General features: G+C 44.0%; 1 protein-coding gene and 1 long non-coding RNA gene across 2 annotated transcripts in view; both read left to right on the top strand.

Annotated features, from left to right (window-relative positions):
• The first annotated feature begins 3869 nt into the window (after window positions 1-3869).
• Window positions 3870-26046, top strand: part of RBM6 (RNA binding motif protein 6) — a 55587-nt gene continuing 33410 nt past the window's right edge. The window contains exons 1-6 of the mRNA XM_026857311.1: window positions 3870-3976; window positions 4527-4636; window positions 6661-7999; window positions 8759-8848; window positions 9839-9908; window positions 22555-22628. Of these exons, the coding sequence (XP_026713112.1) occupies window positions 4593-4636; window positions 6661-7999; window positions 8759-8848; window positions 9839-9908; window positions 22555-22628 (1617 nt within the window). The 5' untranslated portion in view covers window positions 3870-3976; window positions 4527-4592. The remainder of the gene's footprint in view (window positions 3977-4526; window positions 4637-6660; window positions 8000-8758; window positions 8849-9838; window positions 9909-22554; window positions 22629-26046) is intronic.
• On the top strand, window positions 9920-15825 carry LOC113484744. Its single transcript, XR_003399279.1, has 2 exons — window positions 9920-13808; window positions 15055-15825. It is a non-coding gene; the product is annotated as an uncharacterized LOC113484744 (long non-coding RNA).

The raw sequence follows: 26046 nt of genomic DNA, 5'->3' as shown, positions 1-26046 counted from the left end.
GGCAGAGTCTCCCGTACGGCCGCCCTGCACAGGGAAACGGGCGGGGCAGGGGACGGGGCGTTTCTGGAGCGTCCGCCGGGGTAAAGGGGGGGGGTCTCCTGAGGGCCTGCCCGTATGGGGAAGTGTCTTCCCGTGGGGCTCTGGGGTAGAGGAGTGCGCGGGGGGCCTCTTTCCTGGGGGCCACATGGGGTGGAGGAGTAGGGGTTTCCCCTGCGGGGTCTGTCAGGATAGAGGGGGTGGGGGTGTGTTTCTGTTTTTGGGGCCACCCGTGATGGGGGATGTTACAAGTTTGGCGGCTGCCGGTACAGGTGTACAACGGGGTGTCCTGCATGGCTGTGCCGAGTGCTGGGGCCTGTTGTCTTAGTCGTTGTCGGTGGCTGTGGTGTTTTGGGGTATTCTGAGGCCCTGGTCAAAATTAGGGCTTTTTTTTTCACACCACGTGATATGCGTTTCCGTGAGAAGTGTCTTGGAACACTTGTGTTTTTAGAAAGGGTGGACAAAAGGCATTCTGGATTCATGGTGGGATGTAGAGAAGGGTGATCGGGCCAGTCACTGGGAGTGTGTTAGAAGACAGTAATCCCCAGTGATGGGCTAAGTGGGATTTTGGATGGTAAATAAAGGCTTAGGTGGAGGCAGGATGTGGCCTGGCTGGTGAAGGCCGGGTAATGTCGTGGCTGTGAACTACTGGGAGTAGTAATGGTGACCTCTTACATCTTGTTTTTTAAAATAATTTGCACCACAAGAGTTTGATGGGTTTGCTGGTGTGTGGTATTAATTTTGGAAATACTGCTGAAGGTGGAATCCACTTTCCCATCCCAGCCGGGTGTTGGTGGTGTGAATCTGGGAATGTGCTTGTGAAGTCCTTTGGGACAGGCAAGGTCGGGATAGTAATGGAGATGATTTAGAAATTCACCTAGTTGTTTTAATACACGTTTTTAAAAGCGTCATACAGCTGAAAAGCACACACGTTCCCTTTTTTAAAGTGAAAACCTCCAGCCTGACACCCAGAAAAGATGAAATGGTTCTCTCTCCCTTTGCTTTCAAATTTCAATGACATGCTTTTGATGTTTCTTCTGGATTAGACATCTTCAGCTTTAGCATCAGACGTAACAGGCTTCCTTGGTTGCTTGCAGTTTCTGTAGCTTGGGGAGATGCTTTCTTTTGTAACTCCTGTAGTACTTGAATTTCACAGAGGCTTTTTCCTTTCTTCAGCCTTACAAAAACTTTGCTGGGTGCAGAAAGTTGTTCTGCAGCAAGTCACTTCCTCTGTTCTTTGAGCATAGTCTTGTGTGTAGTTATGTGTGTGATTTCCTCATGCTCTATAAATACCCAGTCTGACAGCCTTGTCAAATTCTGTTTGGAGAGAAGTTGTGAATATCAGAGTATTTTTCTCAAAATCGTGTCACTTTGAAGCTTCACCTTGCCTAATCCATCACCAGTTTCTTCTCTCTCCCGCCAGATTTGGAAAGGTGCAAAGTTGGGTGTTAAGTTGGTGATGAGATGCTTGATGGCTGTGCTGGTGTTCCTCACTCTGCCCCTTGTGAGAAGTCTAATTATTACTGGAGAAGGCCAGCTTCTTAGTCTGGCTCAGTTGCATGATTTTTCATGTACAATGCCATTATTTTACCATAGTGTGATGTAAACTGAAGTAAGAGATCCATAAGAGTCTGCTGTCAGGCTTGACATGTATGGTTTGGAAAGTGGAATCGGGAGCGTCCCCTGAGTGGCAGTGCGGTGCTGAGCTATCTGGGGGCGTGCTGGGGAGGGCAGGGGCGCCGTCCCGAGGAGGTCCTTGGCCGTAATTGCCAGGGAGCATCTGGAGCTCCATCAGTCTCTCCTGTCTGCTGGGAGGGCTGTGGGACCACTGGTCATTGGAGGGAGTGAGACCATAAAAGAGCTTCCCCTCCTCTGAGCCTCACCGTCTGTGTCTTCACTGGAGCCGAGGCATTGTCAGCAGGAAATAGAGTGGCTGGGAGAGGAGAGGGAAATGCATAGTTTCAGGATGCATACCAGCTCTCCTGAATATTCGGTGTAATTGTCACAGCTAATTGTTGTCTTAGAAGAACTCTAAATCTGGGCTGTGTGAGTAACTGGAGGTTTGTGTGTTTGTGTGTTCTGCGGCTGCGTTATTGCATCACTCTGAAATGTCCTTTGTTGCCATCTCCTTCATGTGTAGTGGTTGTGACTTTACTGTGGCAAAAGTAATTGATGAACAATTCCTAGCACTTGAGGGTGGATTTTTGTTGTGCTCTGCTGCTGGCCTGGCCCCAGCCCCGGGCTCTGTCAGTGTGTCTTTGGCAAGCAGCCTTACTCACACTGACCTGTCTCCCAGCATTTGCCTGCGAGCAGAGGGAGGTAGGAGCAGAGCTGGCAATTACCTGCTTGCGCAGGAGGGTGAATCCTGATGGTGTCTCGTCACAGCATACATCTTTTGGAGCAGTTGCAGCAGGGCCTACCTTCAAGAGATCTTGGCGTTGGTGAAAGCCAGTCTTAAGAAGTTTCTGTACCTGTCCTGCAGTTTGTTGTCACCTTGTTTTGTGGGGCTGTGCAGTAAACTGTATTGCTGAAATGACCTGGGTTAAATGTAACTTTTTTCTGGAGAGTTGTCTGTGGTGCAGGCCCAGAAAAGCACAAGCTGACACTACTAACACATTGTGCATTGCCAAAGGCAGAGCGGAGGGAGCAAATTGTATCAGGCTGAACAGAGGACTGTCAGAGCCAGTGCTGCTGCCTCTCTTACTGAACCATGACCTCATACTCATGGATGGTGCTGCATGGTTCAGCTGATCTATGCCAGGCCTGATATCAGTCCAATGGTATTCTTTTTCCCTGCATGATAATTTGAATATTATGTCCAAACAGTTCCCAACTGGTAAGGTGGTGGGGTTTTTGGGTGTTTTTTAAGCATTGGTAAGCTCGTTGACTTAATGAGAACTGGAGTGGTGGAGGAAATCCAAAAGGGAAAAACAAGAAACACCAGGTCTGTAGATGTCTGCAGGCTGTAAAAGATCATAGATAAAAGGTCTGGCTGATGACAGCCAACCCTAATGATAGATGATAGATGCCATAACCATCTCCATTCACCTCTCCTCTGTGTGGAGGATGCAGTGTCAGTTCTCTTAGACTGACCTCTGAGAAATTTAAAAAAAAAAAGATACATCTTGTGGAGGACATCCTTGGGACCAGGGAGGTGATTTTTGCATCAAGAGCAATGTAAAACTTGAGCTTGACACCAGTGCTCTCAGCCTTGAGTGGCCAATTGAATGAACCTCTTTCTTTAGAAATGGTGTTGCGGTGGATGGATCAGCTGTGGTTGTACAGGTTGCCTTCACCAGCCATCACATCCTTGCATACTGAGCAAGCCCTGCCCTTCCTGGCTCTCACGTGAGCGTTTGCTGGCCAGTGATGGACGCCGGTGGGAGCGAGTACTCCTTCTTGGCAGGGCAGCTCCCTTGAGCTCCTTAGCAGAGGTGGCTGCTGGCAGCAGCATCTGGACTCGCTCCCTGGTGTACAGCCTGTCTTGACCTTCTCTGTCGACCTGCCACCCGTATGGCAGCACTGACTGCTGGAAGTGAGAAGAAACAGGATCTTGTGTGCTTTTCTTCAACATCAGTTGCTCCAGCCAGGCCTGGCAGTGGCTGGCTGTACTGTCTTCTGTTCCACCTAACCACTGCAATTAATTTAATCCTGCTTTTGAGCTGCTTCATAGCAGCATGTGAGCCCCAGGTCTCCTAACCATGGTCTGGTGGCATGACAGGCCTCCTGGACCTCTGCAGCTGGATTAGCCAGTGCAGGTTTGAGAACATCAGGTTGCTAGCTACCTCATTTTGCTCTGTGCTCTGCTGCAAATTTTTTTTTTTTTTTGAGAAAGACGGAAGCACTTCCCATTTCAAGTCCTGGCCTTGGCAATTGCCAGGAAATCCTCACCTTCTCCGCTGGTGGGAGGAAGTGGATGAAATTTTAGATCTCTGTTGAGGCAAGTGTTATTTGCAGCACTTGGCTTGATGAGGGCAGCGTTGGGAGAACAGTGCCTGTGATGATTTATTGGCAAAGCCTACTCTGTTATCTACATACTTTTGAGGGCAGCGTAATGTAGTAGACCAATAATAGTGATCGTTTCCTTGAGCAAAGAGCTTTTGGCAGAAATAGTTTGGATTAAACATTAATTGCAAACTGTTGTTCAGCAGTGGTCCTTGTTGTTTATAGATTGTGGTGTTCTCACATTTCTAGTTGCACTCTGAGTAGTGTCAGACAGCACAGTATGTTGTAAAGCTTTATGTTAATCAAAGCAGATATCAAATTGTTTGCCCACCCATATTGACAGTTTGATTTCAGAAGTCATTTGACACTTGCAAATTTGAATGTGGGGAAACACAACAATTAAATTCATTCATGCCTCAGTGTGGTCTTGTATATTTGTGGATCCTGATCAGATGTTCCACACACCCCTTCTAACCATCATTGTTTTTCTTATGTGAGATGTGTTCTTTGCATTGTGGTTTATTATCATGTTATTTATTCAACAGGTTGTGCTGTCTTGGTGTTCTTAGAGTGAATTAACCATTTCTGGAAACCTACCAGACAAGTTCAAAATGTGGGGAGACCATCGACAAGGCAACAGAATGGGGTCTTTTCGGTAAGCATCTGAATGGACAATTTGTTTCAGCAACATTCTTAAATACAGTAAACTATAGCAACTCCTGTTTGTCAATATTTCTGCGCATCCTCCTCTAAGCAGATTATTTTGGTAAAAGTTCTGAGGTCCACATGGAGCTAGGTGCAATTGCCAAAGAATAGGCAAGTTAAGTGACAGGGTAACTTTCTGCATTTCTGTGAAGTGTTTTCATTTCTTTTTTTTCTTTTAACAACAGCTGCTTTTAGTATTCGTATTCCTTCTCCACACCACCTTTCTAGCAATACGTACTTTAGCTGTTGTAAGGTGATGATATGCCATACAGATTTTGGCACTGTGCGCTGTTAAGATCTAGAAGAGAAGTGCCTAATAGTGTGATGTTGATTCTCTTCTGCCATGGTGCTTGCCTTAACTTCAGAAATACTGGCACTGTCATTGCACATAGGATTCTATGAAAACTTTCATCAGAGTTTAATACTCTCCTTGAGGTTAAGTAGACCATTTATTATCTCCATGTCTTGGTCATGCTCCTTCATAAGATGTTTTTTAATGTCACTGGAACTCTTTTAAAGATTCATGTGCAACAGGACCTGCGCAGCAGTTTCTATTCCTCTGGTTATTACTAGGCTCTGCATTTGCAAGAGGGCTCTGGGCATAAAATATATAAATAAAAGTGGAGGCACCAAGAGCTAGGGTTTTCCTCTGTTGTGCATAATTCTGTCATCCTTTGCTCACGTGTCCACCTCAGTTACTTGAATATCAGTGTGATAAAGGTACTTCCTCATGGCATACTTTAGGTTTCTGCAGTAAGAATACTTCAAATAATTGTCCATCTGTAATGTGCTGAGAAAGCTGATGGCATTTGAGCTATGAAAACCAGTGTCCTCCAGAACTTGTCTATGGTATTGATAGGAGTGTGATTGTGTTTTGTGATGATGCCAATAGTGCTGTTCTGCTGATTTTAAGTGGATTTTGTTGGCATCATTCTTTACTGTATTGGGTGGGGAATTCTAACCTTGAACCAAGTTTTAACTACTGTTCTATATGGTGGTGAAGCAGGGGCATGTAGCTTAGGAAATCTTTATATGACTTGGCTGACTGTGCAGATGTCACCTTGCATTCTGTTGGTGAGTGATTCTGTAGTGAGACTCGAAGAAGAACATGACTTGCTGTAGTTGCTAAGGAAATGTCCACTGATTTGTGTAGCATTTGGTGTTATTTTAAAATGTGTTGATATTTTAATTCTATTTTTAAAAAAATGTATCGGAGCCTCGCTTAGATGAAAAATCAGGTAGCTCCATCTCAAAAAAACCCTCACTGGGTTTTGAAAACCTGTCTTAAGGAGAAACCTCTTCCTGAGTAGTTTTATGCAGATATCAGGAGAGTTCATAGCTATAATGGTGCAAACTCAGTGTAAGACAGCCAGTCTGGAGGCACGAGCACAGAATCATCTTGAATACTGGTTGTTGGCATATTCCTGTGAGGCATCCTCAAAGTCTGCACTGATAGCTTTCAGCATTTTGCCAGTTTAGACTCCAGAACAAAGAAGCATAAATGAGTGTCTGTAGTATGTTAATAGAGCATGTTTGGTAACCTCTGCTTTTATGTGCCTCAGGATGACGTGTTAAGTTAGACATTTGTAATACTGCCTGGAGAGCTTAAGCTCAAGTGGTTCCTCACAGGCATGTGCTGGTGATGCTAATGAACAAACACACCAGCTGGTGGAACCTCGAACAGCTGCAGAGCTGTGTGCAGTGCAGGACTATGTGGATTTCTACCATCATTAACCCATTAATATTGCAGGTATTCCCTGTTGAGTGCTTCTGGAAATTGTGCTGAAATGGGAGCACCCAAGTTTACTTTCTCACATCTGTCGTATGCTGCCTCATCTTAAACTGCCAAACATCAATATCTTCTGCGGATCTTAGACTGTTGCACAACTCTATAAAAGTTTAGAGAAGAATGTGCTGCTGTGTAGATTTCAGACTCTAAGCACGTTATGAATAATACTGTCTTTATTTCTACAGTGGGAGCCAAGAAGAAAGGTTTGCTCCCGGGTGGAACAGGGAATATCCTCCTTCTCTTGATAGTCTTGCTCAAGAAAGACACTCTGGCAACTTCTCTGGCAGAGAATCACTTCCTTTTGATATCCAGGCACTCACAGGCCTCCTCAATCCTCAGTTTGCCAACAGAGAGGAATCTTCTTTCAGCTTTGGAGCTAGAGATGGACCACGTAGTGACTTCAGAGGTGGGGAGGGGCACCATGATTTTAGGGGCAGAGATTTCCCCCCATCTGACTTCCAGGGCAGAGATGAGTCTCAGATGGATTTCAGAGGTAGGGAGCCACCCTGTTCTGAGTATAGGGGCAGGGATATGTACTCTGGAGACTTCCGGGAGAGAGAAGGGCCACCTATGGACTTCAGAGGTGGGGACGTTCCTTCAGTGGACTACAGGAACAGAGAGACCTTCCGTATGAACTACAGGGATAGGGAAGCACATAATATGGATTACAGGGGCAGAGATGAACCTCCATCAGACTTCAGGGGAAGGGGGTCTTTTGATCTAGACTTCAGAGGTCGAGATGGATCTCATTCAGACTTTAGGGCAAGAGATGTGCCTGAGTTAGACTACAGGGGCAGAGAGCATTCCTATCCAGACTTCAGAAATAGGGATGTACCTGATTTGGACTTCAGGGGTGTGGGCACCTCTGATTTGGACTTCAGAAACAGAAATGCACCATCGTCAGACTTCAGAAATAGGCACAGGTCCCGGTCTGATCAGGATTTTAGGAGCAGAGATGTGGCTCCTCCTATGGACTTTTCAGACAGGGAAATGCCTCCCGTGGATCAAAGCCTTGTAGATTTTAGGCACAACCAATCTACTGTACCTTTAGCAGAAAGAGAGGGCTCTGGTTTAAACACCAGCAAGAGAGAGGAGTCTGCACTTGGCCTAGATAGAACTCCCTTTGGTAGCCAAAAAGGAGAATTTCAACATTCAGAAGCACCACCCAGAGAAGAGGAATCCCTCGGATTGGGCCTTGAAGATGACACTTCACACAATTTCCAAAATAGCAGTGGACCTCTTCCTACTCTTCAGGACCAAGAGGAGCAACCTCAGACCTTTGCTAACAAGCAGCAACAGCAGCAGCTTTCTGGGGGGGAGCAGCAGAGATCCGATTCTGATCTTGGGTTAAAGGGTGAAGGTGGCCTGGACTTCCTTGGAAGGCAAGATACTGACTACCGAAACATTGAGTATCGCGATGTGGATCACCGGCTGCCAGGGCATCAGATGTTTGATTATGAACATGGCAAGTCCTTTTCAGAAGGAAAACCCAGCAAAGATTCTAGGCCCTATAAGAGCCTTCAGGTAGGTGGTTTTTGTCAGTTGATGTTTCTATTAAATACGTGTTAGTCAAAGAATGGAAGGAGCTGGGAAGGAGTCTTCTGTTCATGTCCCACCACTTCAGTTCTATCCTAATTCACTGTCCTTCTCTGAGATCATGCTCATGCTCTTGATTGTTTTGGTGGGCACCCTTTCTAACTCAGAAATACTTTATTCTCAAGAGAAATGCAATTTACACTTGGGAATTGCTAAATATGTAGACCAAATTTGGTTCAGAAAGTCCCCAAGTTGACAATGACCAGGCAGAGGGAGGGTGTGGGGGAGGAAGTAGTGTATAGAAGAACTTACTTTGGCTTTTTCTCCTGGACATTGCTGATGAGCACTAACCAGAGAGAAGCTTTTGGCTTGGGTGGACTTGTGTAGAACAGTACAGCTGTTTTCATGCATGCTTTGTTTTCCTTCAGACTTAACTTTCAAATCTGAAGAAAATACTAACTACTGCATTACTAACTACTATTGAGTTTGAATCTCCCACTGATGGAAATCAGAGAGAGGTGGTTTGCCTGTTTTATTTTCCTGGTCTTAGATCTCATTGTACAGCTCAGTGAGCATATGAAGCTAGCAATACTAGTCCTCCAGAACACTCTTAAATGGTGGTGTGGTTAAAGATTTGAGCCAGTCTGCTGATGGGCCTTTGCCTTTGAATTACTTTGTTACTGTTTGTGTATCTTGTGAGATCGCATCTCTCATTTGTAAACACTATCTTGATTGTGTGAACTCAAGGACCAAGATTACCGGACCTGTCCCAAATATGTGAAGCCCAGCAAGCTCATTCGGCTAGGAGGAGTGCCTGAAACTGCCACAAAGGATGATGTAAGTGGGAGGTTTTTAATCCAAAAACTTCTATCAAGGATTTCTAAAAGTACTATTTTTAAGCCTGGTTAATGTAGTTCTGATGATGTGTCATTTTTGCCGGGGAAAATCCAGATTTAGAAGTCTTGCAATGTTATCTTCTCTCTGATTGCTCTGGGTTTTGGGGAATCTGGAAGTGATAAGTTTTCTGCAGTCGCATGTAGGGTGTTGGTGGCTAAAAGCCTTGACTCTGGACTCTTTTTAACATGCCTTACTTCCATCATTGCTTTATATATACCAAATACTGTTATTACTTTGTTGTTATATTTTGGGCTCAGAATATGAGCAGTATTTAAGTGAACTTGTTCATTCTTCGTTACTTGAAATTGCTTGTGAGATCTTATAAAGATGGAAAAGATGTCTGCTGCAACTGCTAATTTTAGTAAAAAGTGAAAAAATGATCTAGGCTACAAGAGGAAAGAAGCTCCTCTTCCAAAAGCTTCTACTTTCAATTGGGATTTTTTTTTTGTTGTTGGCAGTTTCAGACATGGGAGCCCGTACATGCAGCAGTTTTTGCTAGGGTTAGCTGCGATGATCAGAGCTTCTGAGGCTTGTTACTGGATGACTCAGGGCAGAAACTTTGTCCGTCAGAGGGTGATAAGACTTGGAACAATCACCCCATGTCCCTTGATTTTCTTAAAGGCAATAAGATATCTATGGCCTTAAATAAGGGTCATAGGTGAACTGCTGTCTGAAACCAGTGTAATAAACCTTTGCACAGTTGAATTGTGGTGTAAATGTATCTCTTACTTAAACAAAACCCAAAAATACTTCCCAAAAATAAACAGTTCTCAGGTACTGTTGGAACTCAATCAGGAAAATGTGTCAGTTTGTAACAGAGTTAACCTAGAAAGAAAAGAATTCTCGGGGAGAACAAAATGTACCATAGGAAGCACTTCACTTTCTGAGGTTTGATTTTGGAAATTGAAGTGGATCTTGGTTTTCCTATAGATTCTCAATGCTTTCCGAGGGCCTGATGGGACACCCGTGAAGGACTTGCGACTCAAAGATTACAGTTCAGGTGAGAATGCTTTTCCGGTGCTTCTAGTTTCAAGTTTACAAAAGGGTATTTTTCACACTGATACTCACTTAGGCAGTTTTGTTTAAAGTAATTGGTGACATAATTGCAGGTATTTTTGAATGAAAATGCCCACTGAGTTTTATAGTTTGTCCTCTTGTCTTCAAAACCGATGGCTGTGCTCACTGCTACTTCAGAGGTGACACGTGTTCTGGTGCCTCTAGAAAGATGTAGGAGCAGCAGGAAAAACAGTAAGGCTGTTCTAATAGCCATCAAATGTAAAGCCAATACTGACATGGGACAGCAGGTTAATTCCTCAATAGATTTTAAAAAAAAATTATTATTAAATCCATTTGGATTGGTCTACATCTTGTTTCTGAGCTGGTTTTACTGTGGAACATGTCCTGCACAGTGTCCTAAGGGAAACCTAATACATCCTAACATTTTTCCTTCAGTAACATGAAACTCTCACCCTTCTTAGACTTGAAGACAGGTTAAAAAAGGATAAAGTAAGTTTTATAAGAAAATATCCAAATATTGGATATGAATTGGATATGAATGCTCTTCCTTATTCAAAGAATAAAGTTTTGCTGTACTTCTGATCAGTACGTATAGGATTCTGAAGAAAGAAATATTTTACAAGGCTGCTTTGTGAGAAAGTTGTACTGGAACAAAGATGTGCAATGGTAGGAAATGCAGGGTGAGTCCTGGGAATTGGTTTGGATAATACTGGTAGGAAATACCTGGAAACTGGTATTTTTTTATTATAAACCTAGGAAAGCAGAGGCTTCTACTTTCATCAGTGCCTTTTCTCATTACCATATGGGTTGCATGTAAAGTATCTGGAATTCTTGGTGTCGATACATTATATAAAGGCTTCCTATGTAGTTGCTGGGGAGAGAAACTGGGGCAGTTGGGTATTTCTCAAGTATATTTTTGTTTCTGGAAGCTGTCAAAGGAGATTTCACAACCTTCTCTTGAACCTTTGAACTAAAGAACACCCATGTGTCACGTAATCTGGTCTGGCCCAACAAGCAGGGTTTAAGGGGCACAGTCAGTCCTTGCTTCCTCTCCTCTTCTCTAAGCATAGTACAGCATGGTTGTCGTCACCTGCACAACACTGACTGCAACCCAGTAATTGCAACATACTCTGTATTTGCCTGTGCTGATGTGATTTGTCAGGCTTTTTTCTGAAACACATCACTTTTCAGTAATAAAGCAATTTGAACTGGGAATCGCTTTGTAAGTCTCCTCTTGTGTGTGTTACTGGACTTACTGCACTCCTTAGAGAACTGTTGTCTCCTTCCCATTCCCCATTTCAAAGGCTACTCAGGATGAGACACAGTGTCTGGAGTTACGTGCAGAATCCCTGGTATCTGTTGGTGGTCACATGTAATATGAGGGTTGCAGTTTTCTGTTGTCTCTCTAAAAGCTGGGTTCTGTTTCAGTCTGTCTCCTCAGCTGCAAAGTTGTTTTTTTAAGTTTTTCTGGCAATTGCGGGGAGGGAAAGAATAAAGTTAAAATTAGCTCATATTTTACGAGCTATTTAAAGCTGTTGTTTAACCCTGTCCAGTCAACATCAGTAATTTAGTATAGCATTATTCTAGGTTATGTGGATGCTCCAAAGACTTTGTTTTGCAGTATGTCCTGAAGCTGCAAATGCAGCTGCTAATTTAAATAGCTTTCTGATCCTTCTTACACAAGATGGGTATGTCTGGGACAATAAAAGCTTCCTGAATTATGAAAACTTCTTGAAATTGGGTAACTAGAAGCTGTAGTAAATTTAATCCAGCTTTTTACATTAGGTCATCCTGTAGAGAAGTGTGTGAAATTGCACTCACATTAACTTCTGAAAAGCTAAGTGTGTTTAATACTAGAGGCCAGTGATGGGCCAAACAATGCTTTCAGTGGTGTGTGTATGTAAATATTCATAAGAATTAAAAGCAAACTTTCTGGATTACTAATGTCTCTGGATACACCTGGGCTCACGGGCTGCGTTGTTGTACTGGCTCAATGGGATGACGGCAGCCTGGCTCAGAAGAGCGTATGCGAAGCCTGTCTGAGTGGGTTGTGTATTCTTTGAGTGCTGTCCAGAAATGTTAAAAATAACATTAATCATGAGTATGCATGTTGGGTGTATTTGAGAGAAGAATGCCTGCAGCTGTTGGAGAACAATAACAGCCATAACAAATAACACGCAATTAACTCAAAATAAGTGAAGTTCGGATCAGTTTCACAAAAAGATAATGCTTATCATAAAGCTTACCTCAGCAGCTTCAACATGATGATTCCACTGTATGATCTTTCACAAAACTCTGTTTTGGAAGAAAACGTATGGTTGATTTTTCTTGGGAAAAGCAGCTCAACTTCTTTATAAAGCCATTGCTTTTTGCATGCTGTGTATGTACTAAGGGAAGAGTATTTTCACTGAAGGTTGTGCTGAACATGGAACACTGTTCTTAATATATCTTATGTGATTTTGGTACACATTCAAGCTGTTTATTCCTTAGATTATTTTGTCTCTGAAGCCCACAGACTGAAATTGTAGCTAGATTTAAAACAAGGTAGTACAAGGAGAGACCTTAAGAAGTGGCATAGTAATTCTATTTAAATCAAAAAGGCAGCTATTTACAGACAGTGATAAAATGTCAGTCAGACTTTATAGTATTACCCTACACAACATTAACTTGTTATTTCCATCAGTTAGATTTTTGAATTGATGCCTGTATGTTCAGACATCAGATCCATTTGTGAGGGGAGGAGGACTTCTTCCAATTTAATGTGTAAGCTTTGGCAGAAATAACTGTATTAGATTGTTGGCTTATCTTTCAGCTTGCCTTTTCAAGTGTGTTTGGTCATGTCTGTTCGATTAATCATTACAAAGTATAAATCCTGAGGTGATTGAGGAGTCTTCTGAAACACCACCAGCTGCTTTAGTCTGCAGTATCTCCCGGTGGCTCTTGCTGCCTTGTGCAGAGGCAGTGCTGTGGCTATACTGCTGTTTGGGTAGATACTAGCTGTGGTGACTTGTCAGGAGCTTTCTGACAAGGGATTGTCAGTAATGGCTTGTGAGCTCCCCCTGTCCCACCTGAAGGTACTTGTCTCTGCTCACTGGGGTCAAGGCTTGCATGTGGCTTTACCGGGTGGGCCTCCCTCTGTGGAGCTACGAGTGCAGCATGTAACAGCACCAGGCTACTTGGGGCACGGTGTCTGTCATTCTCCTGTTACTGTCTGTGCACTTGTGTTGGTGCTGGCTGCCAGGAATGTGAAACCAATACCTTTTGACCACTGAGGACTCTTAACAGGAGCACACCTTGTCCTGACTTTGATTTTAATCAGATTTTAAACTTATCTCCTGCCTGATTCTCATCAAGCTTTATTTCTACTCACCTGACTAATGTCAAATATAAGCAAAGTCTGAGATATCATCTTGAGTGTTTGATGTGCACAGAACTCGTTGGCTAAACACACATGTATGCCCTTGAGAAGAAAACACACAGAACTGTCTTTATCTTAAAAGTCTGCTTATCATGAGTTGTTCACTCCTAAAAGATGCTGCAGTGGTGTCCAAGTAATAAGTGAAAATGTGAAGCATACTGAACTTTCTGTTCAGATTGTTCTGGATGCAGTCTGTGGTGGGACAAGCTTGGAACGTGTGTTTTCCAACCAGGATTCATGTTAGGCTTAGTACCAGCAGTTGGGAAAAGCTGTTCAGGGAAAGCGAGCTTGACAAATTGCTGGCAGCCCATGAGGCTTTTCTAGCTTACTCTACAAGTCCATCTGGGGGACCAAGAGGAGTTTTTGCCGAGCTGGGAGAGCCTGGTGGAGAGTGGACACGCTGACCGAGATGGAGAGCAGCAGGTGCAGAGAGGAGCTCTGTGAAGTGGACCTGGAAGGGACCAGGTGAGATGTATTGCAATCAGAAGGAGCAGTGAGGTCTACCCCAGCCCCTTTATGTACCCTCTAAATTAGTGCAGCACTTCAGAAATTGGGAGATTTGGGTTTGTTAACCCTCTTCTGACCGTTCTGAATACTCACTTTTGAACCCTGAGTGGGGATGCAGGAGCACAATGCTGCACCCCTGAGGAGCAAAGCACCCATGGAAATGGGGTGATTGGAGCAGGGAGGAGCTCTCTGAACAGCAGTAATGCTTGAGGCCCAAGGGATTTCTACATGGGCACAGGTGGCTGATGCTAAAGGGCAGGCATCCTCCTGTGGTGGAGGTACATGCAGGAAATGTAGTGTAACCTGAAAATGTGCCTAACCTGGCAGCTACTTAATGGTAGCTGCCTGCTCCATTTTGAAAAGCTTTTGTTTTAGCAAGTATTACTGGCACTAAGCATACTTTATTGCTTGCTTAACCACCTTCTTGCACTAGCATTTATTTTGTTTCATTTGTCCAGACCTGGCCCTTATGTGGTGCTTGGAACAGCCCCCCTTATCCCTCCCTTTGTTAAACTGCCTTGGCCAAGTCCTAGAAGAAACTGGATTATCTTGCTTGTTCTCACTAATCTCTACCACATTGGTGCCCTGTTAAATATTAATAAGGCCCTTAGATAAACCTTAAAATGCTGCCTTTTTTTCCCTCCAAGTGCAGTCTATCTTGTATACCAGACAGTGAATTGGTGGTTTCAGGAATATTTCAGGAAGCCTCTGAAATTTAAAATTGTATTCTTCAGTGTTGTTTTTTAATAAAACTCATAATCTAATGTCCAGAAGTTTACACTTTGTGATAGAAAAATTGGTACAGATTTTTGAGTGGTGCACTGCTCCATACTAGGGCTAAGTTCTCCGTTTTCAATGGCTGGAATGTGTCCCAAGGCAGTGAGATCTCTCCCTTAAAACAGAGTCTTGTTGCGGTAGCAGGTGTGGCTCCGCTTTTGTCTGACCCACCTGTAACTGAGCCTTAGCTCCCTCTCTGTAGCTGTATGTGTGGCAGGGTTTGTGTTAAGTGATGCTCCCGGAGGTCACAAGCACTGGTGGAACACTGACTTGCCCCCAGCTCCTGCGTGCCACAGGTGCTGGCACGCTGCAGCTTCCAGCCTTAGGGAGGGCTGGAGAGCTGAGCTGCTGCTCTGCGTGGGGATGGGATCTTTCTGGGAGTCTGCAGCAAAACTGTGCTAAACTGAGACTTTTCGTTTCCTTTCAGGACTGATGCAGTGCCCCCTGGGGAAACCCCTCTGAAGGGTGGATTTGTGGCCAGCTAGTGGCTTCCTTGTGAAGAGGGCTTGGCACTAACTCTGTGGAGTGATTAGGGGTAGATCCCACAAGGGCTTACATTCTTTGGTACAAAGAGCATGATGTGGTTAATGTGAGGTGTTTCTAATACATGCTGTGTCGCAAGAGGTGCGTCTTGCCTGTTGTGCTGATTATACAGAAGATAACCTGGCTCACCATCAAAGCTGGTGCTAATGCACAACAGGAAGAATCATCTCCTGTGGCTGTGTCTAGTGTTTTGCACAGTGAAAATTGTGTGGCCCACTCTACTGCATCAGCCACGAATAAGGGCATGCAGGTCTCTGGCACTTGCTGAGAGCTGAAGTGATCATCCATGAGCTCACAAGATGCACATGTGGAGTTTCCTCCTGAGGCATGACCAGATCACCTGCTCATCAGCAGAGTTCTTTAGTCTGCAGGGGCTCACCTTTCAGAAGCTGGGGAAACATCTTCAGCGCTGATCTGTGTGAAGCAATTGATTCTTGTTTGTAGCCAGAATAGCCTGGCAAGGACTAAAATAGTACTTAGTTGGAATCAGTCCATGGTCATCAATACCAGTCCTTGCCAGTTTTCCCAGCTGTGTGGACAGTAGACCTTCAGCTGTTCTTGCTTGATTTCAGGGCAGTAGTGCATTGTCTTTTGGAAGCAAAAGGCATTCTTGCCCATCTTTTCTCATTTGTGATGTGATGGCCGAGGAAATAAGTACAAACCTGGTTTAAGTCTGTGTTAGTGATCAACCTTGGTTCAGGGTTATAAGGCCTGTTCAACAGAAAAGGCAACAAACACATACATCCACAAAACATACAGACTTTTGACATGCAGGATCCTTCTCTCTGTAACCATTTTTACAAATATGCTTGCACTTTCCTCACCATTTTTGCATCTCCAGCACAAAGCTTCAAGGCTTTGCAATAATGTCAGGAACCTGTATTGATTTCTTTTCTGAGTCATTTGTGCTCAGTGATAGATCATACATCCTGGAGACCAGGTTCACATTAGCAGCACTTTAAAGCCAACTTTTTGTCCGCAACACCTTCCCAGGTATGCAGCTTCCAGTCCTCTCGTGGCCCCAGCCTTCCTTGGATTCTAGGTTTCTGTACAAATATAATGGAATGCTTTGTCTTTAATAAAGCTACAGTGTGTACAATCTTAGTGTTGTGGGTTTTTCCTGCCTCTCCTCTGTGCTGGTGTACAAATTACCCTCCTTCTGGGCCAAGAAGGGTTGACAGTCATTTGGGGCACTGACTTTTAGTTCGTGTAGTTTATGGGACTGCTTGTGTCTGCCTTTGAGGACATCTCGGGCAGGTCCTTTCTGGGTCTTCCTGGAGGGAGGGAGGATGATGGACTCTAGTGCTCTACCTTTCAGAATATAGCTGCGTTTCATATCCTGTGGTTTCAGTGCTGTTCTCTTGTGCAGTGCTGTCATGAATGAGTGCCTAAGAGTGTACTTGTTTTATACAGAGGGACAGTATGAAGTGACAGGCCTTCTCCCAGCAGCAAGGTGTGACTTGTAAATGCTCAGCCTTTGAAAGGCATTGGGGATACAGCTTGTTGCAGATCGTCCTGTTTAGTATTCAACAGCAAGCTTTTCTGGTACAACTCTTCAGCTTTAGTAGCTCTGAAGACCAATTTATCTGTGCAGTAAAGAGATCTGACAAATTTATGGATGCTCAGAATCTACCAGCTGGTATCAAGAGAGCTCTTGGTTTTGGCTTCTGAGCTTGTGTTAGCATAGATAGATTGCTGCCATTCCCTGCTGTGCTGTGGGGGTGCCCTCCAAGTTTTCAGGCTGTGTGGACAGCTTTATTTTCTCTGCTCACCATGGAAGGCACGGTGCTGTTGCCTGTCCTCACTGCAATGGCAGGACTCGCTGCATAAGCACAGATACAGTCACTACTGTGCATGTTCAGGAGCTCCTGGCTTCTTGGAAGCATCGAGTGTGTTATGCCTGCTAATAATAGTACACCATATTAGTGTAGAGGTAGCACTAGCCCTGTGTTTTCCAGTATTTTCCTGTGATGAGGTATTCATTCTTTAGTATGGATGACCTACATTTGTGTCTTTCCTTGGAGGAAATGGCAAAACTGGTTTATGGGCGTATTGCCAAAATCTCCCACAGATGAGGTAGCTCTTCCTGTCAACCAAGGAATAGCAGATTCTCCAAGAACGGTATGCAAAATCTTGTCTTTGCTACCTGAGCTGTGTGAAGGTCAGTGTGTGAGACTGCAGATTCCTTCAAGAGGTGTGGAAGTCCTTCATATTCCCTCAATACTTTATGCCGTAGTTGCCTTTGAAGCAATAAAACTTTCTCTAACGTGGATGAAGCTCTGTAGATGATTTTCCCACCTGCAGTCTGCTCTGCCACGCTGTCTCTGGAGAGAGCATGCAGGAAGAATGTCATTGCTTCAGTAGGCTGACCGTGGCTCTGCTGTAATGTGCTAAATCTCTGAGTCTTAGAAGTGCCTAAAACTGCAAGTGCAGTGGTAATTGTCTCATCCAACAGGAAAACACACAAGTGGAGTGGTATTGGGATGGTTGAGAAGCTCTCTGCCTATGGGGACTTCATCATTATTATCTTTTGCCCTCAGGCTGTGTAGCCCCGTCTGGCATATGCAGGGGCCTCCACCACATTCACAGTTGGCCCAGCTGTCCAGTTTAGCGTAGTGTTTTTTGACAACCTGTTACACAGAGTTACTTTCATATGAGGCCATCTTCTTACCTTCCAGGCTGGAGGAAAGAGAATATGTTCATATTGTACCACAGCAGACAGGTTTTGTAGCAGTTGTTTCTGAGAAGGCAGGTGACAGTTCATTGTGGACTTAAAGACGTGCAGATGTGGCACTTAGGGACATAGTTTATGGTTTAGTGGTGCACTTGGCAGTGCTCAGTCAATGGTTGGACTCCATGATCTTAAAGGTCTTTTCCAGCCTAAATGGCTCTATGATTCTGTGATAAGATTACCTAAAGTCTTAAGCTTGTAGGGGTGTGCAGTAACGTGACTGACTTCATGCTCACTCCTAGAATCCAGGAGCTGGATCCCCTCTCGAGTTGGATGCCTTTGCCATGTTGCCATCATGCCTTTTTTCCAAAAGTGTCTTTTGTTTGGCACAGACAGGGCTGCTGTCATTATGTGATCTTTTCATTTGGTCTCCTAAAACTCCTGAGATTATTTTGATGTTTTCACACTGCTTTACAGCCCCTATCAGAACAACATTATGGTTTTCCTTTATTTAGATCTTTGACATAACAAACTATCATGAAGTAACACATTACTATGTGTCAGTTATTCAGTAGAAACTATGTGTGTATAGAAACAAGTCTTATTTTAAATCTCAAGTCTTTGATCTTTTCTGAAGCCAAAGAACAGTAGTTTTAACCTAGGCTGTCAGAATTTTTAGCCACACCATGGCATGCTAACAGGAACCTGTTATTTGTTGTCAAAATTCTCTTCACTAAAACACATCTGTTTCAGTGGCAAAGTATTCCTTATTCAAATGTTTGCAGAGCAGCTTTCTGGAGCTATAAATGTGTCCTTACTCCGAAGTATTAAGTGATCATGCCCATTTTCAGTGCAGAAAACAACTGAGCATGATTTGGGAACATCAGTAAAGGATTGTGTATGCATTGAAGCACTTAAAAGAAAACAGAAGTTCTCTACATTGTATGTGCATGCTCTCCTTGCATTGTCCTTTCACCCGTTGTATACAGCCTGTGGTACTGTAAAGTTGTGCAGCTTAGATGAAGTAGTTAAATAAGGTGCAAAATTCCTTTTACATAGTTGACCTAAAACATGGGGGAAGGTGAGGACATGCATGTTTTATGGCTATACTAGGGCCAAAATCTGGATGAGTTCAAGTGTTGGAGGACTGTTTCTCTTGGAAAGTTCATTTGGACAGTGTAACTATGCTGCAGTATGCTCAGAGGTTGCGTGGGGGGAAATACTGATTTCTTTCCTTTTTGACAGAGTCTGTGTTGATCACACACACTTCTGCCAAAACATAAAGAACTTCTTTAAGAAGATACCAGGATTTATATTTTCATGTGAAACCTTGTATATGAATTTAGGCTACCTTGAGTCAAAAAAGCCAGACTGTAGTCTTCAGCAGTGATTTTGCTTTGCTGGTTTATCACTTTGGTTTTACTGTCATGGCAAGAATACCAGGGGGTGTACAAGAGCTCTGATTCAGAGGGGAGGACAGCTTATCTTGGGATGCATGTTGTGCCAATTGCTGCCATTAGGTGCCTGGCCCCCATGCCTCTGTCAAAATCTCCTGCCCTGCTTCTGGTAGCAGCAGCTGAACTGCTATGATCTGACAGGGAAACTCTGTGAAGGCTTTGGAAATAAAAGTGTGCAAGCTCAGCAGCTGACACAAAGAGCTGAACCAGCCCTACAGAGGAGGCAGGGAAGGGATGCAACAGTTTGTAGCAGGAGCCTCTATAGCTGCTCCTCCCCTAAGACCCAGCCTCAAGTCACTTGGTTTTGTTTCAAGAGTTGTGCTCTGGGTGCTGTGATTATTGCACATCATGAAAAAATCAGCAAACATTGTGTTTGGAAGGCAGCACTGACATTTCACAGGCAGCTGTAGCAGCACTGCTGTTCCATGGGCCTCCATTTCAGTGGCCTTTCCATCACGATCTAAAATGGGAGGATACTGTGGTGGAGCTGGGGGTAGGAGGACAGAGCAGGGCTGCCATACTGTCCAAGGCTGATTTTACTCTGTAGTTCTCATGTGCTGACTGTGCTTGTCAGTCCCCGCAAAGGGCTGGACCTGAGGGCGGGGAAAACTGTCAAGCCCCAGCAGATCTTCATCAGCAGTTTGGAGTGGAGCAGCAGCTCCAGGCTGCTCTCTTCTTGCGTCGCTGCTTTGGTGCCATCTGTGCAAAGACAACTCGTAGTGAATTGCAGAATGCTGCATCCCTCTGCAACCTGACCACAAAAGCTGAACATCTGGCCTGAAGCTGCTTTTTGGCAGGATATGGGGTCACAGTTTCTGGTTTTGGTTCTCATTGTACATGTTACTGAAGCTATGCCTATTGGGGAGCATTGAGTTTGGTGGGGGAGGACAGAGGTAAAGTGTAGAAGGAGAAATGTGCGGGTCTTCCCCTTAACTGTCTCCTTGTAATGCTTGGAATGATCTTCTAGTGTACATTCTTCCTCCAAGCATCTCGCCTTTTGTATCTACATATAACATTCAGCGTTGCACTCTCAGTTGTGTCATGCTGGATTACATCCATGTCTAAACCACTCATTCACTTCACAAGGACTAGGATGTGAGCTGCATCTCATTGTAGAGCAAATAGAGTGAAAACTTCTGCAATCTTGCTTTCTGTCAGGAGACCCCCTACTTCATATGCACATGGAAATAAGATAGCACTCTGATCCTTGCTTGCTGATTATAGCAGCTTTCAAAAATCCTCTCCATGAAGGGAAATGAGGCGCCTTACAGGCTGGCAAATATCATTCATGCAGCCCTTTTCTAAACAGGAGGGAAAGAAGTGGCTCTGGAGTTCTGGATTTGAGTAAGATTTAAAAATGTACCATGTGAGCCTGCACGCTGTGCCATGAAGTAGCAGAAGTGTCTGCCCAGAATGCAAAACAGTCTCCCAGCAAGGGGCAGCACTGCTCCTGGAGAGCAACTCTCTTCTGCAGAGAGAAGAACTGCTTCATTTTTAAAATGTGATCTAGTGTGGCTGGAGCTGCAGAGCAGAATGGATGCTATGGGAACAACTGGGTGAATTTGGTTCTGTCGATCCTGCCAGCCAAAAACTGTACCTCTAGTTCCAGGTGCCCACTTCATGTAAGAATAGCAAGTGGCTTTAGTTGCGTTCACCACAGATGGCGTGCTGCTGGCCTGCATCTTTCACTGAGCTGAAAAGCACCCAGATTGGTAAATTTCCCTCTGGTGTAATTATATTGACTAAAATAATATGGGGAAGGGGAGTAAATTCCTATGTGATGTAGAGGTGGAGCTAGGTTAAAATTGGAGTCTTGCTATAAAGGTAAATGTGCAAAGTCAGGATTGTGTTGTTAGAACACTGCAAAGAGCTGCCAGGAAAAAAAACCCAAACCAACAACATAGTGGGGTTTGATGATGAAACAATTTTGTACAGCCTCGTCTCTGATGTGATAGTACAAAGATAGTAAAGAAACAGAGAATGAAAAGTTGAAGAGTGCAGCAAGTGTTCTTTGGCATAGGCTGGGGGGAGATGGGTCTGTTTTCCAGAAGACTGGAATGCCTTGCCTGAAAGAAGTGTGTGTGGAGTCACCTTCCCATGGAAGGTGAGGGGCTGAAGCAATCGGAACCCGATACCTATCAGGCTTAACAATGAAGATAGCAGTGTTAACATGTGCATCTTTAGAAGTGGAGACAAGCTCTTCACCAGGACAGCTGGGTGCCTAAAATGGTACAATCCACATGCAGACTAGCTTTCCTCACGCCTAACCAGTCAAAAGTGCATCAGGAGGAGGGAACAAAGCCTTTCCTCTTGCTGTTTTTCCGTGTAGAAACATCTCAGCCGTGGTCATCTGGAAAGCACTGTTTTGCAAGTGAGGTGGCTTTGGCATGTAAAGGGCGAGGCTGTGACTTTAGGTATTCCTCAGCACCTCAGTTCTTGGAGATAGTTTCAACATCGAGGCTGGCTCTTAGGATGGTCTTAGCTTCTGTAGGGTTCGCTCTGCACTTTACTGTGGGACATAACATTTCAGCGCAGGTAACTGGAGTACACAGTTGAATCAGTGGGTCCCTTCTGCCGCTGGCTGTCAGCTTTCCAAGGAGTGAGAAAAGTAAAGGCTCTCTAGTTTCTTGCGTCTAAAGCTCCCACACCTGCTTTGTTACATGTGCGATAGCATCTATACCAAAATGAGAAGATTGGAGTTCTCATTCCTGCTCCGCTGTAATTTTTCATAATACAAGGGATTGAACTTCAAAAATAAGCAGATGTTGAAGGAAAAATAGCAAAGGCAAATGAATCATGTTATTTTTTTTCTGAAATATTGTACAATTAAAATGCTGGCTGTTAGTTAAAATACATTTGCGGCAAGGTACTTCAAAATGACTTAGGAACGCTTGCTTTGGAGAGCACTGCCTCCAAGGTAGTGCAAAATGTGAAACTAGCATGGAAAATCACTATGCTTTAAAAAAAAAACAAAACAAAACCAGAAAGCAATTATTTCTTGCCCTAAGGAAGGGTGTGCCTGTCACTGGGTTGTGTAAGGGGAAGTGGAAACACTGTACTGTTAACATTCATGATAAACTGCACAGTTAATCATCATCCAGCTAGTCCCTGATTTCTCTCCTTTTCATTCTGGAGTAGAGGGGTGGTGGTTAGAGGGTTTGTCATTGGAGGGAAAGGGAAATTGAATATTTAATGTGGCTTTCTTTATGACAAGGCACTAACATGACTCCCGTCTGTATTTAAATGCTGTCCCCAGGTTACGACTATGGCTATGTCTGCGTGGAGTTTTCACTCTTGGAAGAGGCCATCGGATGCATGGAAGCCAACCAGGTTGCTTTACACTTCGGTCAATGCTGCTAGAAGATTTAAAAAATTTTTTTTGGTGGGGTGGTGGAAAGCCAATGAGGTTTTTTTGAACCATTCAAAGGAAGATCTGTTCTTGTATAATACGCAACACTGCGGTTTAAATATTGTTTCCAGAAACTTGTAAAAGGCTTAGAAATGCCAGTGTGAAATTGCTGCTGGTCACCAAATGGTCTGCCCTCCTCCCTGGTGTATGTCAGCACACTGGATAGAGTCAGAGGCTGGTGGCTGACAGACTCCTAATACAGGTTTTGGCCCTGATGCTTTTGTACTCACACTGAAATCCAGTTAGAAAGAGCTCTGCTAGCATTAAACGCTTCCCTCGGCTGTGTGTGCACACACACATACACATGTGACTGTAGGTGAGGCCTCTGGTATGCAGCTCTGAGTCAGCTATGACTTGCATGCTCCACTTTTCCATATGCCTTGTGTGTGGGAGAGATTCTTAATTGTACATCTCCCCCATATTTACCCTGTCCTTTGGCAAGCTGGAGCTGCAGACATGAGGACTACCCTACGTGCAGTTGTGCCTGGTAAATCTGAACGTTTCCAGCCCTTAAAAGTGCAAAATGGCTTAAATCCCCAGTGAATAAGTACCCAAGGGGAGCCTTTACTCTGACGCGGGTTTTGAGGCTAGAGCTGTTGTCTGCTGTACATGAGCAAGATACGAAAAAATAAAACAGATTCCCATCTTGCACCACCCTCCCTATGCCTTGGAACTGAAGAGGGTGGTTCACTCAGGAAAAAACACTAATGATTGATCCCCCTTGTTTCACTACATCCCTTAAGTCTCCTATCTGCTGCCTTCTTCCTCCTAATTTTTCTGAGTAAGAATCTCTATCAATTATCTAAAGCCTTTTTACCTGAATCCCAAGTCTCGCTGTCATGGGAGGAGAGTCATGAGTCAGATTCAGATCATCTGCAAAAATGTACTTACAGTTAATGAGTCTTCACAGCTGGGGTTTCAAAGGTCCCACTAAGCTCTCGCATTTGCCTCTATTTTCAGTTACAGAGGTATTGCAACTTACAGAAATGTTTTACAGAAATAATTGTTGCTTGGAAGGAGCCTGGTGCATTCCCACCGGGGTGGTGGTGGTGATCATAGAGAGAGAAGGCTCCAGAATTAATTATTACTTTTACCATCAGTGACAACTTTTATTTCCCCTTCAGTGTTGCTACAATTCCCAATTTATCTTGTTGTCACTGAGGAATCTGCAATTATGTATGACAGTCCTTTTAACCAAATGCCTCTCCATATTCTCTCCACAATTCTGCTCACAGGAAATAATGTTTCCCTGTGCGAGAGCAATTCCCAAATACCTGGGAATTTGGGAATTCCTCTTTTTCCTGTTGTTGATGCCTGCTCTGCCCCTTTTTCCATTTAGAGCATCCCTTTGTACTTGGACAGGTGTTTCACTTGATCAGATTAGGTCCATTGCTACAGCAAAGAGCCTGGAAGCACCAGTCCTTAAACTGAACTGAGTGCCTAGAGGTGCCCAGTAATTCACTGTACAACATGCACTTGAAGAAGTTCTGGCTGGAGTTCAACTGCTGCTTACATTGACCCTCCACAGCAACAGTTACAGCAGGCTGGATAATTTTTTATGGTGTTTCCCTTTCAACATTCAGGCAGGGTGCTGCCAGAGCCCTGCTAATGGTGGGGGTAATGGTCCCAGCCGTGCACTCTACCTGGGACATTCTAAAACCAGATAGGGTATGATGTCTTCCAGTTTTCCTTACTACTATATGTGGCTCTGTGTGTGTGCAGAGGAAACCTGGAAGATGGAGTGGTTTGAGGGGATCATCTCCAAAGCATGCATGTGCCAATCTTTACTGTGTTTTAGTAGAGCTACAGTAGTTTGTCATTAGTGATGCAAGAAATGTGCTTTTTGGAGTGACCCAAGCTATATGGATTTGCTCAGGAGAGTTGTAGTCTTTGGATTGCCCCACATAGGTTAACTTCTCTAATTTGCTCTTGACTAAACATGAAGAAAAAGCGCCTTCTAATTATTTAAATAAATAACTAAATAAAACAGTAGTAAGATTTGTGTCTGACCTGCTGTAAGGGAGGGAGCTGACTTAATTGCTCAGTTAAAGCCAAATAGAGATATTCAGAAGGGGAGTTGCAGTTCAGTTGTCCTTAGACAATAGATAACCAATTTTAATATCTTCCAGGGTAGAGTTATAAGATCATCTTCTCAGAATAAGAATTAATCTGCATTTTTACAAGCTCCAAAAAACAAAACCTGTGTTAGCTAAGATGTAGATTCTTTGATAGTTCAGTTATTTTCAGAAGGTTATCAGCTATCCCTGTCAAATTCAGTCTCTTGTGAGAGCATAAATTGCAAAACAGTGTCAGCCCACAGTGGCTTCCTAGTCCCTTACTAGTCAACCTGTCTTTCTCGGTCATCTGTAGGCTGGGAATAAATAGCTTTTGCAGAGACAGCACTTTTTGATGCTGTTTAATGCCTGTTTAACTGCCCCTGCCTGAAAAACAATTTGCTGCATCCCTACATTGTATAATTCCTATACTGTGAAATTCTTTTGTTTTACTCAGCACAGACCAGCACCCACTTAAGATCATTCCCAAATTTGCTAACTACAGATTTACCAGGTCCAACTCCCTCCATTCAGTAAGTCCAGCATGTGTATGTAACCGCTGAGGTTTGAGGGGGCTTTCTGTTAAGTACTGTGATAAAGAAACATCCATCTTCTACACTGTCCTAATTATGTAGGAGAGTTTCATTCCACTTGTATTAATTGCTGTGGCTAAAGTAATGAAAATTCCCCCCTTATTAATTGCTTTGCCTGGTTGATTGTTGCATTGGCAATTTATTACAGCTCAAGGGTCCCATGTAACGTATGTGGAACGTGATGGATTGTCATTATTGCTAGTGCAGAGGTGTTGGGTGGCAGGTTTGCCTGAGTGAGTCTCCGTCTGCCAGCTCTCCTGCTGTCTTTGGGAGGCTCTTTGCCCTGGTTGGGCAGATGGCTGATGAGTTGTTTTGAAGAACCTGGGTGCAGCACTTGTTGCAGCCTGATGGTTGTGATGCGCCTCTTGGTTTCTTGTTACATGTTGGCTGTTTGACTTTTATGAGAGGAGAACTCTTTTCTGTCTGTGATGTGCTGCTTTTCCTTTGAGGAGGCACAGGTATTTCAGATAGAAAATGAGGTTTCTGTCTGCTAAGTCACATATTTTCTCCTAAATAATCTTTCCTTCCTTTATTCTCATTTTGAAAGATTGTAGTATGGTGTGCCATTTATCTTACTGCATTTTCTTTGCATTAAGTGTTGGCGTAGCCCATGGAGTAGTAGTGTTCCTGTCTGGGGCCACCAGGCTGGCTTCCTGGGAGTCAGCTCTGGGAATACATCCCACAGCTCTTGT

This window comes from Athene cunicularia (genome assembly GCF_003259725.1).
Source record: "Athene cunicularia isolate RWA chromosome 12 unlocalized genomic scaffold, athCun1 chr12_part1, whole genome shotgun sequence".
In the NCBI taxonomy this organism is placed as follows: Eukaryota; Metazoa; Chordata; class Aves; order Strigiformes; family Strigidae; genus Athene; species Athene cunicularia.
Note: the sequence above shows the minus strand (reverse complement) of the source record. Positions and strands in the feature narration are given on the sequence as shown.